Source organism: Hypanus sabinus, chromosome 11, assembly GCF_030144855.1.
Source record: "Hypanus sabinus isolate sHypSab1 chromosome 11, sHypSab1.hap1, whole genome shotgun sequence".
Taxonomy (NCBI): domain Eukaryota; kingdom Metazoa; phylum Chordata; class Chondrichthyes; order Myliobatiformes; family Dasyatidae; genus Hypanus; species Hypanus sabinus.
In genome coordinates this window covers 30,414,693-30,432,457 of record NC_082716.1, presented here as the reverse complement: position 1 = coordinate 30,432,457, position 17,765 = coordinate 30,414,693, and the positions used below count along the sequence as shown (strand labels likewise).

Here is a 17,765-nt window from a genome sequence, read left to right as displayed (position 1 = left end):
TTCAGATCTATGAACGTGTGAGCTGAAGAACTGTAGTGAGCAAGAGGGACTATGTTGGATTGTTTTTACGGTAACAAAGGAGACCAAAGAGAGATTAACTAAAATATACAGAATAATAAGTGACGTAGACAAGGCAAAGGAGATTTTTTCCCCATGATATGGAGGTCAATAATTAGAAAGCATTTCAACTCAGTTAAAAGGGGAGAGCAGAAAAAAACTTGCTTCAAGAGTTGGTCAGGTGTTGAACTGATTGCTTTAGGAAAATGTAGAGGATAAAACGCTAACCACATTTATATGATACCTGGATAATCTCTTCAACAGCTATAATCATTACATTAGGAATTGGGAGTAATGCAAATCAATCTTCAAATATCTGAATACACTAACAACTTTGCAATCAAAATTATGTACATGTCCAGTGCATAGATAGAGGCCAAGAGCAGTATGCTAATAAAGTTTTCAGTTTCTAAGCAATCAGCCAAACTATTCTCAATGTCATTTTACAATATCCTCTTTCCAAAATGTTAATTCAATTTTCACCTTTGTTCTAAATTTCTAAATGTTATTTTCTACAATAAAACTTCTCTGTAACTTATTAAAGTCTCTGTTAACATCATATGCATTGTTTTACTCGTATCTGTCGTATCTATTGCTTCCACAGAGAATTTTATTAGATTTGTTAAGCACAATTTCCTATTCTGAAAGTGGAAGTGGCCATTTCTAATTTATTAAAAACCCCCACTTGCTCTTTATTATTTTCACCAAAGCTTAAAGATGCTACCACTTTGTCTCTCTTCTTGAAATCAGATAATACAGTGGCTGCTATCAGTCATCTGGGGCCTGAATTACAGGGAGAGGCTGGCCAGGCTAAGTACTTATTCTTTGGAACATGGGAGATTGAGGGATGAACTTGTAGAGTTTAAAAACAAAAGACCCAACGCATTTTGTTCCTATGATATCACCCCATATTTAGTACTCATATTTAGTATATTTAGCATGATCTTTTCCTGTTACTATTTAAAGTTTCTGAGTCTGTCTCATTATCTCTTTTTGGTATCCTTCTTTAATGTTTTTTATAGTCAGGGAGTAATACAGCATAGAAATGTGCCCTTTCACACAACTTCATCCATGCCAACCATGGTGCCAATCTAAGTTAGTCAAATCTCTCCCCCCCCCCCCAAACCACTTCTATCCGAATACTCTTATCCAAATATCTTTTAAATGTTATTATTGTACCTGTCTCAATCACATCTCCAGCAGCTCATTCCAAATACATACCATCCTCTGTGTGAAGAAGCTGCCCTCAGGTCACTGTTAAATCTTTTACTTCTCACCTTAAATGCCCGAGGAAAAAGACTACGTGCATTCCCCCAATCTCTGTCCTCATGATTTTATACACATCTATAAGGTCACCCCTCAATTTCCCCATATTCCAAGAAATAAAGTCTTAACCTCGTCAAGCTCTCCCTGTAACTCATATGCTCAAGTGCTGGCGGCATCCTCATATCTTCTTTACAATCTTTCCAGTTTAATGATAACTTTCCTATAACAGGATGACCAAAATTATCTGCTGAAGATTTTTAGTATTGTAATTTACTCCATTTCCTTTGAAATTGTATTTTTATTTCTAAACAATTTACAGATCTTCATAACTTTTTAAAACTGCATTCATGCATATGTTCTGAAATCTTTGGATATAGAACTGAACAGCAGAAATTGGGTAAAACTTCTGTGAAACCAAGAAAAATATAGTGCATAATTTCTAGCCTGTATTAATGGAAAGGATACAGCAGCATTGGAGAAGGTGCAAAAAAGATTCACAAGGTTGATACTGGAACTGAGTGGATATATCAGGAAAGGCTGAAGCTCTTTTCTCTGGAAAAGAGAAGGTTGAGGGGTTTATGTAATTGAGTTCTATCAAATGATGTCAGATTGTGATAGGGTTGTTGTAGAGGAATTGAAAGTAGAGGTCAAAAACTTAAGGATGGATTCTGACAATTCCAGTATAGGAACTCAAGAGATACTTCTTCACCTGAGCCAATAATGTGAATTGCTCAACCACAAGAAGTAACCAAGGCAAATAGGATAGGAGCATTTTGGGGAAAGCTAGTTAACATGAAAGAGGAAAGAACAGAAGGATATGCTAATAGAATTAAAAGTACTATGACCAAAGGAAAATAGTGTGGATCAAAAATACTGGCAAAAACTAGCTGGCCAGAATGGTCAGTTTCAGTTATGAGTGGTTTTTCTAGAGTTCCCTCTTCCAATGTGAACTCAGCCTACTCTTAGGTCTTTTCAAATCGTACATTATTCCATCTGGCTGGGCCTGTGGTATTTAAGCAGCCTCCAATTTATAGAATTCATTGGGATTCCTAATCCCTAGTGTAATGAGGCATGATTGTAAAATATGATTCTGAAAGGATATGCCTAGCAATTAAGATTTGGAAGCAAGTCAGTTCTCTGTATTATTACTATTATCAGCACTGTGAATAATTGCTGATGATTGCCTTGCTGTACTGGCTTGCTAAGGGGATCCTTTACTGATTTTGTCAAACAGGTCTCCGAATTCTAAACTCAAAATTCCAAGAGGAAGAATGTGTGATTTACCATAGCTGATGGTAAACTGCAGCTTTTACAGATTAAAATTAAATACTATCCTCATGCAGACTCAGTTATGTGGGATTGTGGTATCAGAAAGTCACATCAACTTACACACAAACACTTCCCAGTAGGAACATTTCTTTATTCCACTTGGTGAAGTGAGCAAGTAGAATGCAGGAATATTCCAACATGGTGAGAGCATGCACATTTACAATGGTCCATAGATTTCTTAGCATCTTGTATATGTATTCAAACATGGTGATAAGACTTCCCACTGATACCCAAAATTGAATAGAATATGACTTATCTGTTATCTACCATTTCCTGTTTATACAATATTGGTTTTTATATGCAAAGTACAATGTAAATACCAACTGATAAAACAAACAATTCCTGATATCCAGACTCAATTAAAACAGTACTGATTACTACCATTTATTAGCTGGACCAGAGATAAACATACTTTACTCTTTTTTGGACATTTTTTACAGCTCACTTTTACTGTACACAAAATCAAATGACAGCAACTCTGTGTAGACCCTAATAGACTGTCTAGTAAACCAGTCTAGTTCACAGGCCGTAACAATAGATACGTTTTTTTTAAAAAAATCACAATATACCAGTAAACTGATTAAATACAATTACAAAAATAATATACCAATTCAGATGTTGCTAAAGCATGAACCTCCAAATTACTATGTTGCCTAAAATAAAGCTGATATTAAAAGCATCCTACCTGATCTGAGCTGTTTAATTCGCCCATTGCTGTTACTTGTGTCCACTGGTAGGAAGTCCTTGAACCATGTTATTTCTGGATCTGGGTTCCCACTGGCAGCACAGAGCATTGTAGCTGTGCGGGTCCGTTCCACTACTTTCAGCTGAGGGCCCATGTCAATAGTGGGGAAACCATGAGGCAGCTGATCCTCTGTAAAAATACAAAAGATATTTTCTATTAATCAGAACAAATTGTAGGCAGATTTTTCAACATTACCCCCTTTTCCATTTCTGTACGTTGGTAGATGCAGAAAAGCCCCTCAATGTTATGACTGTACCTTCATATATTGTAATGAATGGCATCAAATACACATAAAATTGGTAAAAAAAAATGATTACTGAAAGTGGAGAAAGAGGAATGAACTTTGATACATAGGCAGACTTTTTAATTTAATTGCATTATGGGATCTTGTTCTTATATGGGGCATTAAGTCTGTAAAATCAGGAATTCTTGGCCCAGGGACTGCCAGTACTCTTTTGTGGAGTCACAGAACTTGCACAGCATGGAAGGCAGCCTTCCAGCCCATAAAATCTATACTCTCCATCATGCCCGTGTACAACCGATTCCAATTGCTTCCACGAATTTAATTAGTCTCCATGCCTCACTCATTCAAAGACGTGTCCAGGTGCCTCTTAAGTTTTACTGTTCCTGCCTCTGTCACCTCCTCAAGCTTTTCTCCTCTCTTTCTCTTCCCTTTTATCTGGCCTCTCTGTGCTTTCTCCTCCCCATTCATCAAATCAAACTCTACTGCCATCCTTGTATTTCAAGAATGAAGTCTTTAAATTAACCTACTGTTTTCCCCCCACACTTTACTGGGTGCTCTCCAAATTGTTACCTCACATCCTAAGAATCAATTCAAATAATCTTTCCTCTTATTAAGTGAACTTGCCCAAAGGGAGCCAACCACAGTATTCAGATCACTACAATCAGAAACAATGGCCCCCCCCATGGATTTGGTCAAGTAAACTCATTTTCCAATTCTATCCACAATTCACTTGCAAACAAGAGTTTTACCTCTAGGAAATCCTTTCTGCATTACCTCTTAATGCCCTTGCTTTGAATGAAATCTGGTAATTGGATGACAGCATTTGACTCTTTACTGAAATACCGACTACACCTTACTCTGTATTTTCTAACCTTAATTTGATAATAAATGTACCTAAAGCTACCAACTTTTTGGCTGTTACAGAATTTTTACTTGCCAAAATGCTCAACTATCCCATTTTCTTGAGGATTTGTACACACACACACACACACACACACACACACACACACACACACACACAAAACTTCCAATCATCTTTGGTTCTTCAAATATAGAGTGTACATATTAATACATTGTTTAATTACTTTCAAAGCCAAAAATCTAGAACACATATTCTAACAGCATGTATACAACAGAGACTATTTGAAATACAGGAGATCAAGAATCAAGGTTGAAAAAGTGACTCCATCTTGAAATATCTATATATTCACAGCATCATTAAATAGTTAATATCTTTAAGTCTGCATAAATAAGAGATTAATTTTGATTTAGGATTCTTATTGAGAAATAATTTCTTTTCACGTATGATTCCTGTAGATGCAGAGCAGCAACTTCTCATTTATTTCTTTCTGTACGAGTGAAAGTGCCCTGGGACCGCCTTCTTGAAAAGCTGCAATCTCCCTGCTGATAATATTCTCACACTGCCATTGCACAGGGAGGTTCATAATTCGTACCAAGCAATGATGAAGGAACAGTGAACGATATATTCCAGCTGGCTGTTTTCCTATGCCCTCGTTCTTCTTAGTGAATTGTCTTGTGGATTCAGAATTTACTTTTACTGTTCTGTTGTGATGTTGTGATAGGCCAATCAAAATACAGGTGCAGCATGATCTGCCCCAAATGATGGAGAAATTTCTTTTTCATTTTCCTCCTGCATTTTGTGTTGCTCTGGGTTTCCTGCATCAGCAGAATCTCTTGTGGTTTTTTGTTTTCCCACCTGTCTTTCATGTATCCGCCATGGTCTATGTGGATGCAGTTCACCTTTCCAGAACTTATGTGGAAGAATGCCAGGGTCATTCTCTATCAGACTTCTGTTTGAACATCTCTTGGGGGCTTCCAGGAAGCTTGGTTTTCCAAAATTTCACAGAGATATATTTGGATCTGGAGGGGTTTGCACAACTTTGGCAAAGCCCTCAATTCACAGTTTGATAAGGTAATAATATTCGCCAACAGGGGCTGACAGGGGAATTTGAGTATTCTATTGATGACTAACACTGTGACATTCAGCAGAAAGGTCGCTGACCTGAATTCAGTCTATCCTGCTGAATACTATCGGAATTTAGATTTATTTTGGATTTCCAGATTTTCATGCTCTTCTCTCCACTCCCCCCCCCCCCAACATTTTCAGTAATTGTAGAATTTTGTTTCTACAGCAATGTGGATATTGAGTTTGTGTATAAACAAGTCAGCTACAACTGGAGTTGGTCCATTTCAGCATTCAAACAGGTTACTGCACATTCAAGGACTCTCGCCCACAGCTTACGTTTACAAATTCTGCATCATATTGACCACCTTATTTCATGAACTTTGAATGTTAGTCTGCAGTCCAGCATCATTCTGAGATAGAACAGACGTAAGTGATTTCTCACACTGTTGCTGCTTTCAGAGTGTTTCTGGCATCCTCATCATCAAGATGGAAAAAAATGACTGGTGTTTTCTAAGTGGGTTTTATCAGTTTCCAGAAACACTCCACCATTGTGTTTAGACCCTTCTGTAGTATGGTCTTGATATTATTAGGATTGCCTGCTTCCATGACCAATAGTAGATCATTCTGTATGCAAACCTGCGCTACCATTAAGAGCCTTGTCTTTACGTAGACATTAAAGAGCACTGGTGGGTACAGGTGAGTCCCAGCCTGGATGTCCTGCTCACCCAAGGAAAGTGAAGGCTATTGTGCCCACAGCAAATCCTTCACGTGGCATCCCTGTTCTTAATGAGTTTGCTATGTCATGGAATGACCAAGTGTCCCAGCCGTATAACTGGACGGGGCAGCCTTGGCTGGTACTCAGCCCAGGAGAAAGACAACTCTGATTCCAAAGACAGGCAGATGGGACTCATTAGCTTTGCCAGGCAGCGTGTCTAAAAGGAAAACTCTGATACTGTACTTAACCCACAGACTTACCACAGCTGCAAACATCACATACAGCTCACGATGCCATTGTGGAACATCCCCTGGCCTAAAGAGTGAAATAGGTCCATGTGCACTGATCCTCACTATAAACCTATGCAGCACAGGCAGGACGAAAAGTCTTACAGCAATGAAGAAGAGGTGAAACTCTGCACGTAGGCGGCTCAGACCCATGGGTTGTCCATCTATTGACCTGAGGCAACAACAGCATTCGTCAGTCCTTTGAGTGACCAAGCAACCCCATTCGGAGATAGCTCTACTTGCTCCAGATGGAGACTGAGGTAGAAAAGGTAGTCCAAAAAGAAAGGGTTGTTCACCGTGGCCAATGGGCATCTCACTCAAGCAGTAAGATGAAGGAGATAAATCAAATAAGGCAATTTATCTCAAAATCACGTGCTGGAATATACGCACACTGCAGTATTCTACTGCCCCCAAAAAGACGCTCTGCACTTGTGGCAAAAGACCTAGCTCAGCTGGACATTGACATTGTTGCTATAAGCGAAGTATGTTTTGCAGATCAAGGGTCTTTGATAGAGCATGGTGCAGGCTACACTCTTTTCTGGTCGGGCATTAGCAGCAACAAAAACAGACTCTCAAGGATGGGCTTCATGATCAGAAACACCATAGTCAATAAGCTTCAAAGCCTAATGGTCAGACACTCAGATCGACTTATGTCCCTGTGACTCCCACTGCAAAACAAGCAACCTGTCATCCTTGTCTATGCTCCCACACTGCATGCAAACCCTGCTGTCAGAGGCGTTCTCTTGGGAGCTGAAGTCCCGCCTATTGGAAACATCAAGGCATACAAGGTCATTGTCCTGGGCAATTTCAAAGCCAGGACAGGTAGGAATCTCAAGGTATGGCCAGGAGTCTTAGCTCATCATGGTGTCAGAAACTGCAACAACAATGGGAAGATGCTCCTGGAGCTCTGCGTGAAACTAGACCTGTTCTTGCTTGAACAAAAAACGTGCAAGAGCCCCATTGCCAAACCACTATATGCAGACTCCTGTGCTCCTCTCTCTCTCTCTCTCTCTCTCTCTCTCTCTCTCTCTCTCTCTCTCTCTCTCTCACACACACACACACACACTCACTCTACAGGTTGCAGTCACTCAGTTCACCAAGCCTGCAAGGGCTTTCAGGTTAACAGTTATTCTGAAGAAAACAACAATCCTTCATCAGAAGCCCTTTTTGTGGCATTTACAAACCACCTCAGATCACCACTGACGACCATAGTTGACCAGTTCACCTACTTGGGCAGCATCATCTCCAAGGATGCTACAGTAAGGAAGGAACTTTGACAACCTAATCAGCAGAGTCTTCGGATGCCTCCAGAAATGTGATGTGGAAAAAAATCCAGGTGAACGGGGCTGCTGTGGTCACAACACTGAGCAGTATGGCTACAAAGCCTGGGTCTTGTAGCACAAGCAACGCTTCTATCAACACTGCCTTAACTCCATCATGGGTATCATCTGGCAGGATCGTGTTTCTGACAATGAGGTCCTGCAGAAGGCTCAACTTCCAAGCAATAAAAGCACTTTGCTGCTTGAGCAGCTCCACTGGTCAGGTCATACGTCTTGCATGGAAAACTCTGGGCTAGTGAAAGCAGTACTCTACAGAGAGCTCTCACAGGACAAAAGGGATAGCAGTGCCCCAAGCAAGAGGAACTTAAGCAGCAATTCTCCGAAGCAAATATCAAGGTCAACAAGTGGCAGCAGTTGACTTGTGACAAGGACTGCTGATCCATGGAACAGCCAAGAATTTTGCAGAATCCAGAAAAGTGAATGGTGAAGGAAAAAAAAGGTGCAGGAAGGATCCTACTACTCAAGCACCCGCATCCCAAGAGTTCCCATGAAGCGACTGCTCCGGAGTCTGCAGATCCAGTATTGGCCTTGACAGTCACCAACAATAGTGCCTTCACTCCTGAAGACTCTCCTCAGCTCCACAAGCGAAGAATCAGCCATCACCCTCAAAGAGCTTTGGTGTTAATATTGAACCTATAATTGTCCACTATTAAAAAGCCTGGGTAACTTGCTCAGCCAGACATGGAAGTTACTGGTTACACATTATCTTCCACATTAGGCTTTGTGTCTTGAGGTAGTAAATAATCTTCGTGAGACTCAGCATGAGGCCTTTACTGGATTATAATTGCACAAATCATGTACGACTGCTGGGATGGATATTGAAGTATGTGTGAGTACCAAAACTTGATAACATCAGCTGTGCTTAAGCCAGAATCCTACTTGATCTTAGGCAGTCTCTGGCTTTAAAAAAGACCTAATTTTCTGGAATGACGCATTCCAGCAGTTTGTAGGTTGTGCACAATCATGAAATTGGTCTACAGCATTCTGGTTCTTTGGTTTGTTCTGCTGAACTGATTTATGATTTTTAGCCATTAAGGATGTTGTGACAGAATATGGTTCAAAGAACAAAAAAAGCATGCATCTCTGATTACAGATCTCTGAATCAGATTTCTAAATGGTCCAGTAACCTCACTTTCGCACTATTTATTTATTTATTCATTCATTCATTTATTCATCTTTCATCATTGTTTCAGGAAAAAATGGTGGAACAGTATGTTTTACCCAGAAGTCTTACTGCTAATTATAGTTACTGACATCTATTCTATCGAATGTTACAAAGCCAATGATATTGAAACAATGCAAATGAGTTATTGAATATAGATGCAATTCAAACATAATTCAAGAATCAAGATAACAAATATTCAGCTCTATTACAACTAAATCCAATGTTCCCATTATATCAGAACCATTAAATGAGAAAACCGGGAAACTAAACAATATTCAGAAAAGAATTTCTATGATATATTACAGCAGACTATCATTTGAGTTACTGTGACTATCTTTGCACGTTTGATTATTTTATACCAGTGTGTGCATCTCAATGTTGATCAATAGATGAAACAATGTGGGATATACACACACACACACACACACACACACACACAGAATTCCAAGACACATACGAGTGATGATAAACCTGATTTTGATACTGGTCTCTGTTGTTAACTGAGAGTGGGAAGGGGGCAGGGAGAGCAGAATCATGGTTGGGAAAAGGGGAATGGGAAAGGGGAGGGGAGCAAGCAAGAAGCAATAAACCAATTCTTCAGAATCAAATTACCCCTTCACTGCCACTTGTCCCACACCCCTCCATTGGTGCTTGAACCTCACCATTCCCAACATCCTTCTCTCCCGCCAGATTTACAAACTCGCTCTCTGACACACACACACACACACGCACACACAATTGCATGACAGGTTGGAAATAAATTCCACCTGCAATTTGGTTTGGAAGGTGCTCAGTTATCTTTTAAACCAATTAATTCTGACTTATTTGTACTTTAGTCCGACCAGAAGAAGGTGCCTCATTTTTAGAAGTCCCTCTAGTGTTTCGATTATGAAGATATTCCGTTTCCATGCTCAAGTGGGCAGCAAAGCACAGAAATAAAGTAGAAAACACTATGTTCTGATATACATGTGCCAAATAAAGTTCATCTTTATTACTTTAATCTAGCACACTCTCTGAAATGGCAATAAAGAATTTAAGACACGGAAGGGGAGAATTAGTAGTCATCTCAAGTGAAGTGAGGTAGGAGGTAGAAATTGGCAAGAAGAGGAAACTGCAAAGATACAGCCACTGGTGGTTGAGTAAAAAGCCAAGAAATGGTATCCAAGCTGAACAGAAATAAGGAATATTCCCTGGATCACAGAGAAACAACCACGCTATATCTATTAGTCAGGAAGTCAAAGCAGAAGTAATTCAAAAAGAGAATTTGCTCAACCAATTGGGGAAGGGTGGCAGATGGAGGTTTTGCTGAAGAAGTAGTGAAAGGCTTTCAGGCATGGGATAGAGGTGTAGATGGTAAGACAGTTGCCATCAAAAAATTCAAAATGAGTACTGGAAAGCAACAAACATGTAAGACTGGAAACAGACAGCGAAAGGAGAGAATGAAAACAGGAAAGGTAGGAAAAACTGTTGTGAAGAGCAGAATATGCTGAAACATTGGATCAATCAGGTAGGTTTGCTTGTGGATCTTGGAGAGGAGGAACAGTTGCTTGTGATGTGTTGAATGAACTATGAGATTGTAGGCTATGGAGAGAAGAACCCCAAAAGAAATCAACTCATGGATTATCTGGGAAAGAAAAATATCCTGCATTAAGGTCATGGCCGATGAAGCTAAAAGATAGCAGTAAAATCTGAAAACAACAACAGCACTACCCTCCTCAGATTTAATAGCACTTCTGGGGCTGATGCTTAGTACAGTGAATGCTGTCCATTGAAAAATTAAGTGGTAAATTTAAAGTGTCAATGTCATGCTGTTTGCAATGAAGAGACCTAGAGAAGATAAGGGATGAGGGGTGGGCAGGTAAAGCAAGAATTTTGCAGATAGGGGGTGGTGTTATATTATATGAAGACTTCAGACCAAATGAACATGAATATGAAGGCGACATCTAGAGAGGTCAGGCTTGGAATTCATTGAGATGGGAAGTGGAGTGAACCTGACAGATCAAATACACAATTTGAGAAGCAGTTACTATCTTAAAGGTATTTATTTAACCAAAACTGGAATGTGAAGTGTAGAGTTCCAGTCAGAATCCATGCAGAATAAGAGAGACCCAGAGACATTCATCGAAAAAAGAACAGTTGCTGTGAAAACAAGCTTTGACCAAGAGGGCAAAAGAAACCAAAAGGAGGTAAGCCATTAAAACCTAATGTTTTGGCCAGTAGCTGAATTCAAAATGTAAAAACTCTTGTACATTACTATATGGTAGTTAAGTTTTCCTTTGATGGTTGGACAATAACAATTCATAACTTTCTTCAATATGTTAAAAAACTATTTCAAGACAATATCTAATTTATTGCTCAAACTCAAATAACATGACAACCATGAATCAATTCTTAAGGACTTAAGGGTAGAAAATCAGCCCTTGAGACTGGATTTCTAATTTGGTCATGAGTGTTAAAGTGGAATACAAATACAAGACTTCCCGTTTATGAACAACTGACTGGACCTGACTGTATAAATAAACAGATGTGCAAAATTTTGACTTTATGAAAAACTTCCTAATGAATTTTTAAACACGTTTTTGAACAAGTTAAACTTCCATAACTTTATAACAGCTTCATAGGTGAAGGTGAATCAAGTGATCTGGCATTAGCCAGTATTGTTAGAGGCCAACTGTGCAGCTGTATGCTGCTGAGGCAAAGACTAGATGTGCAGTGGTTTTAGTGGTTTGAGCCACTGAGAGATCTACAAGGGAATAGATTTCCCAATTGCTGTGGAGTTACAGGCTGTTGTTTTTGAGATAGAGCTGGATGATTCCGTGGGTATTTTGAGAGACCAGTAAAATGTATCAGAATGTACTTGTTGGCTGTTGCGGGCATATTCTGCCAGGTGGAAATGGGGACTTTCCATGTGACTTCTCTCTTCAGCCACCCCCACTACCCCAACCCCGTTTGCCCTTCAACCAAGCCAAGCAGAGCTGACACCACTGAGTAGACACATTTTACATTTTGCATCACATTTCAAATAACTGCCAGTCAATCATACATGAATACCTATGAGCACAGCCAAACAAAATAGTGTTATTCTGAGGCCAAGGTGGAAAACACTGTACAACAGTCACACGTAACACAAGGGACATATAGCAAGATATCAGTAAAATCAAGTACACAAAAAAAACCCAAGACTCAGTGTCCATGAATTTTGCAGAAATCTGCCATTAGCCACAATATAGGTTGTCTTCTGCTAAGCAGCCACTGGGGGCAGTACAGACACTAGCTTGGATGCCATGCAACACTGCCTCCAGTGGAGCACACCAACTCCGCTAACTCTCTCGTTGGCGGCTGTAAAAAAAACAGGGCTTGAGGCTTAGTCCTTGCTGCGACCGAGATCAAACAGCTCCCCCGTCGTCCGCCAATAAGATTGGTGAATCGGACTTGTGGCATTCCACAACAACAACGTCCAACAGGGTCTTGCAATCACAAGTGACTAAGATGGTCACTCACTGTTAAAGACTACACAACTCCTTCGCACACCGACTCCCGATGCTTCTCTGATACAGGTAACAACATGATCCGCACAAGGTCCAGATCCTTCACTTTATCTGCCAATGATCAACTCAGAGATAGGGTAGACCCACAGTACTTTAAGTTATTTATCCAGCAAGGTCTTGCGATTGGTGAAAAAAATAAGTTTATAAAGGTTGATCCCATAGAAGTCGCTGTGATCGAACATGCCACCATCTTACCAGATACATTGCTGAATTACTGACAGTTAGTGATGCTGGCCGATGACCATTCTTCCTGCTCCTTTTGCTACCCCATCACACCCATTTCTGTGATCTTATGCCACTACTTCAGTTTATTTCTGACTTCAGGTAATTAATAGTTCTCAGGAAAGAAACCTTTCAGAACCCAAGGACTGCCTGTAAGGGAATATTTACACTTGTTTAAGGTGGAAACTGTATCTATCAGGCTCAGTACTGAATTGCACAGCTTCAGGTAACATGCTTTATGTTTCTGCTTTTCTGTTTGTTTTTTCCTTTCCATTAGTACAGATGTTACTGACAGGTATTTGACATCTTTTCATATTCCTCTGTTAGATTCTCATTCATTAAATGCCCTCCGATCACTACTCTTACTCTATCTTTCTTCTCTCCATTCAGCTATCGATTTGATTGTACTTACAACTTGTCCCCATAGGAAAGTTGGCCTTATTTATTAAGAGACAGGGATCTGTCGGGTTACAAATTACCTAACCTGGGAAACCCAACTTTACATAACTGTCCCACACATTTTTAAAAGTGTTTTTCAAGCTAGTAATAAAAAGTGTTTCTGGGTGCTCATTAATGATTTGGTACAGTATATATTCCAAATTCTCCCCAATAAATTAATTTGGCAGTAAATAATGGGCAAATACTTATAGCACTTAGTAATTTTTGTTCATTCAGTTATTGCTCTGCTTAGGAATACTAGTACAAGCAGAATCATCCCAGATTGAGGTAAGAGGGAAATAGTCAATCTGGGATTGATTATGTATAACATTCTGACTATTTAATAATGACTGCACTCTGGATCCACAACACGGTACCAATTTACTTCACTACCAGAGTATATACCAAATTATTTTTCAGTTTCCCCCTTGTTACATATTTCGAGATCTTCAAATGCATTTTTTTAAAACCTGTGTCTCTGGGCACCTTTCCCAATTCCACTCTTCTTGGGTCTGGCCTGTTAAAATGCAATTCTATGTAAAAAGATGTCTGGTTTTAGCACAAACCAAAGCCAAGTCTATAAATCTTACCCAGCCAGAAAAATCGCTAAAAGGTATTTTTTTAAAATAATCTATTTAGCCTTACCCAATTACCTCAGATCACATCCCAAAGCTATTGCTGTCATCAACTATAAAGACAGTCTCCACTCACTATTTCAACAATAATGAGGAAAGGTAAGATTTTATTAGCCCATTTCCCTCATTTCCTATCTCCATCTTTTTTTTTCTCCCTGAATAGCAACCTGTTAAACTGCTTGAACTCAAAATAATTAAGTAATGCCAATAGTAAATTGGCACTGTTTTGGTTGAGCATATATCACAACTGCTGCTTGGAATTCTGGACTTCCTGACCCTAAGACAAAAGGAATTATAACTAGCTCACTTTGTTTCAAGTAGATAATGAATATAGCTAATAATGAGCATTCAGCCAAACTTTAGATGGAGATACCACAACTTATCTCTTAACTAGAAAAGAGTTGGAAAAAAGCAAACATTCATGCTAATAACAAATTTTATAGAAGATATGTGAATAGCATTTCTTCCTCTATGCCCCTTATATGAAAATACATCAACTAAAAATCTGTAGACTGAAGCAATACTGCCATCCTCCGCTGCAAAGGGTAGTAACTCAAAGACTTCTATTTAATCGGTACATTTCCTCCCAGCCTAACACCTGGTTAGATAAGTAGATTTCAAAATGAAGAACAGAAAAGAACACAAATGAAAAAGGGCATTTTCCTTCTCCATATCAAAAATTATCCATGTCTTTCCAGTACCAGGAAATCTTACTCTCCAGATTTTAAATCTGTGGCAACACTGTCCAATGGAAATGTCCCAAGAAACAATAAGTTTTAAAGGGATGAGGAGGAAGAGCAGGTGGTGGACAGACAAATACATGACAGATGTGAAAAAAAAAGGTAATCCAGTTTGGGAGATAAAATTTTTAAAAAGCATGATTTTTTATTTCTAAATGATGAGCAGTTTAAAAGTTTTACATTTAGGAAGACTTAGTTGTCCTTGTCACTGAAAGTTAACATGAAGGTGCAGCAAGCAATTAAGAAAAAAAATCTGTCGTCTTTGATTGCAACTTGTTTTATCAGACCCCTACGCACTGACTGGAATATACAATCGCAAAAAGTTTCAATGTACTTAGAATGCATTAATGTCTTTTTTGTAGGTGGTCATCTGCAGCTTTTCCCATTAATTAAATGTGTTTTTCTGTGTTTCAACTCAGAATAGCTTTGGTCACTAAAATGCTGAAAGTTTAAAGTGATAATGGCAGAGCAAGAAAAGAAAATAGCATCTGGGACCAAAGGGACCTGAACAACTAACAGGAATTCTCTTTGATCAATAAGATTTAACATTGGGAATAAACACAGGAAGGATCATGGTGAAGAAAATGAGAGTAGGTGAATTCAATATAAATCAACTACAGAGTTCCGACAAGAAGAGAAAAACAGATAATAATAAACACGGTATCTCCAAAAGCAGTTGTAAAATACAAAGTTTGAAGAAATAAGGATTCAAAGTTATTAATTTTTAATGTCAGAGGGGTTGATTGCCAGACATTAGCACTTATGAAGTTAAAATATGTATGCTTGAAATGACTTATTGCAGTACAGTGAGTTTAATGGGCAATGGTCAATAAAGCACTGAGCTCTTTGAAAGCTGAAAGCTAAGATGCATTGGATTTATTCAACCAGCACTTCCCAAATCTACAAGCTCTACCAGCAAGAAGGACAAAGAGAGTGCATACATGGGAACATCACTGACTACAGATTTCCCTCCAAGTCACGCAGCATCATGACTTGGAAATAGATCATCCACACATCAATATCACAGGGTTTAAATCATGAAACATTTTTCACAACAGCCCTGTTTGAAAATCTCCAGAGGACTGCAGTGGTTCAAGAGAAAGTTTAAATGTTAATGGGAATGGGGAATAAATGCTGTTCTTTTGAGCTCCTTAAAATGAATGAACTAAAGTCCCACTCTGTTGCACTCTTGCTCACAATTAACAAATAAGGATCGAGTATTCTGGATACATCTGTTTGAACTGCAAAGCATTAACTAATTATTTTTGTGCTCAGGTCTGTAATTCATTTTATGCAAATAAATCTTAAGGTATGAATATATGTTTTTCATCTAGGACAGGTAATAATCACTGAGGTCCATAAGTGAACAGCACTAACAAACTATTACCTTTTTCTATAAGTGGGATCGACATGCTGATATACATAGTAAATTATCAATCTAATGAACAGTGTGATTGAAAATAACCACAAGCTGGCAGCAGAATTCTCTCAATCTCTGTACATCATTAAAAAGACCAGGAAGCCTCTAAAAGGGATGAGGATTGATGCGTGAATGAGAAGAGATGCAACCATGCCAACCTCTTGAATAAAAACAAATTGAAATACAAAGCAGCATTGCTGCACCAGTGACCATTGAAGAAAGAGACAGTGTTCAGTCCTTCAAAGAAAATGAAAGGGGCAACTGACACAGCAGAATCAGAATCAGGTTTACTATCACTGGCATTTAATCAGTGACCACTTTATTAGGTAAGGAGTGGAACCCAGAGTAGCCTTTTGCTGCTGTAGCTCAACCAATTCGACGTGTTGTCCATTCTAAGATGTGCTTCTGCACACCCCTGTTGTAATGTGCGGCTATTTAAGTTACCATCACCTTCCAGTCAGCTCAAATCAGTCTGGCCATTCTCCTCTGACATTTTTGCCCATAGAACTGCACTCACTCACTAGATGGTGTTTTTGCATCATTTTCTTTAAAAATTAGAGACTGGAAATAACACGGAAAATGTGTAGCTTGGGTAGTTGAAGGTTGGATTGAGTTGATCTCTGATCTTGGCAATTTATTTGCAAACGCTTTGTTACCTTACGAGGAGACTGATTGCATGTATGGCAAATTTTTTCTGCAGACAACTCTGTTACAATCGTGTTGACCTCCATCCCATTTATAAGCCAATGTGGACAAAATTCCAGACAACAAGAGTTCATCATGCAACCAATCAGCAGCGAGACCCCCCCTCCCTACATCACAATTAACTTTCCGAAATGACGACCAATCAACTGGTTGATATGTATATTAAAGCCTGGCATTTGGAGAACACACTACAAATGCAAAGCACAATGATCATGTTGAACCACTTGCAAATGGATTGCCAAGTTTGGAGAACAACTCAACCCAACCACTTCAGAGACAGTTGTACATGAAAATCCCAGAGGATCAGCATATTCTGAAATACTAAAAGCAGTCCTCTGGCACCAACAATCATTCAATAGTCAGCTACTTAAATTTTTTCCGCATTCTGATGTTTTTTCTAAATAATAGTCGGCCCTCCTTATTCGCCGGGGATTGGTTCTGAGACCCCCCCCCCCCGCAGATTGCAAAAAACGCGGATGCTCAATTCCCTTATTTAACCTGTCTCAGTGCAGTGGACTTTAGGACCCGGCAGTGCAGCTCTGAATCTGCAGTGTTTCTGTTCATGAAAATAATCACCATCACGATTGAAAATAAGGTGGAAGTAATAAGTAATAAAGTGATCGGAAAGAGGTAAAACGCCATCATTCATTGGAAAAGTGTTAGGCTGCATCGGTCAATGATTGGAACAATTTTAAAGTAGATGTGAAAGGCCCTGCCCCAATGAAAGCTACAATTATTACTAAGCAATGAATTACTGAAATACGTATGTTTCTTAAGGGTTTTATATGCATAGAAAGGTAAAATATGTACTATATACTAAGAAAAACCTCTGACTAACTGACTCTAAATAATACTGGATGTACCTGTTCCGACTTCAAATCCGCCTTAAAGACGGATTCAGGAACGGAACTCATTCATAACCCAGGGACTGCCTGTACATTTAAGTCATTTCTATATTACTTATAATACCTAATACAATGTA

At 39.1% G+C, this 17,765-nt stretch overlaps 1 protein-coding gene across 4 annotated transcripts in view; it reads right to left on the bottom strand.

The window, feature by feature from the left end:
- LOC132401802 (receptor-type tyrosine-protein phosphatase F-like) overlaps positions 1-17,765 on the bottom strand; it is a 362,488-nt gene that overhangs the window by 170,792 nt on the left and 173,931 nt on the right. For all 4 annotated transcript variants that reach the window (XM_059984024.1, XM_059984023.1, XM_059984025.1 and 1 more), the window contains exon 5: positions 3,338-3,526. In XM_059984024.1, the coding sequence (XP_059840007.1) occupies positions 3,338-3,526 (189 nt within the window). The remainder of the gene's footprint in view (positions 1-3,337; positions 3,527-17,765) is intronic.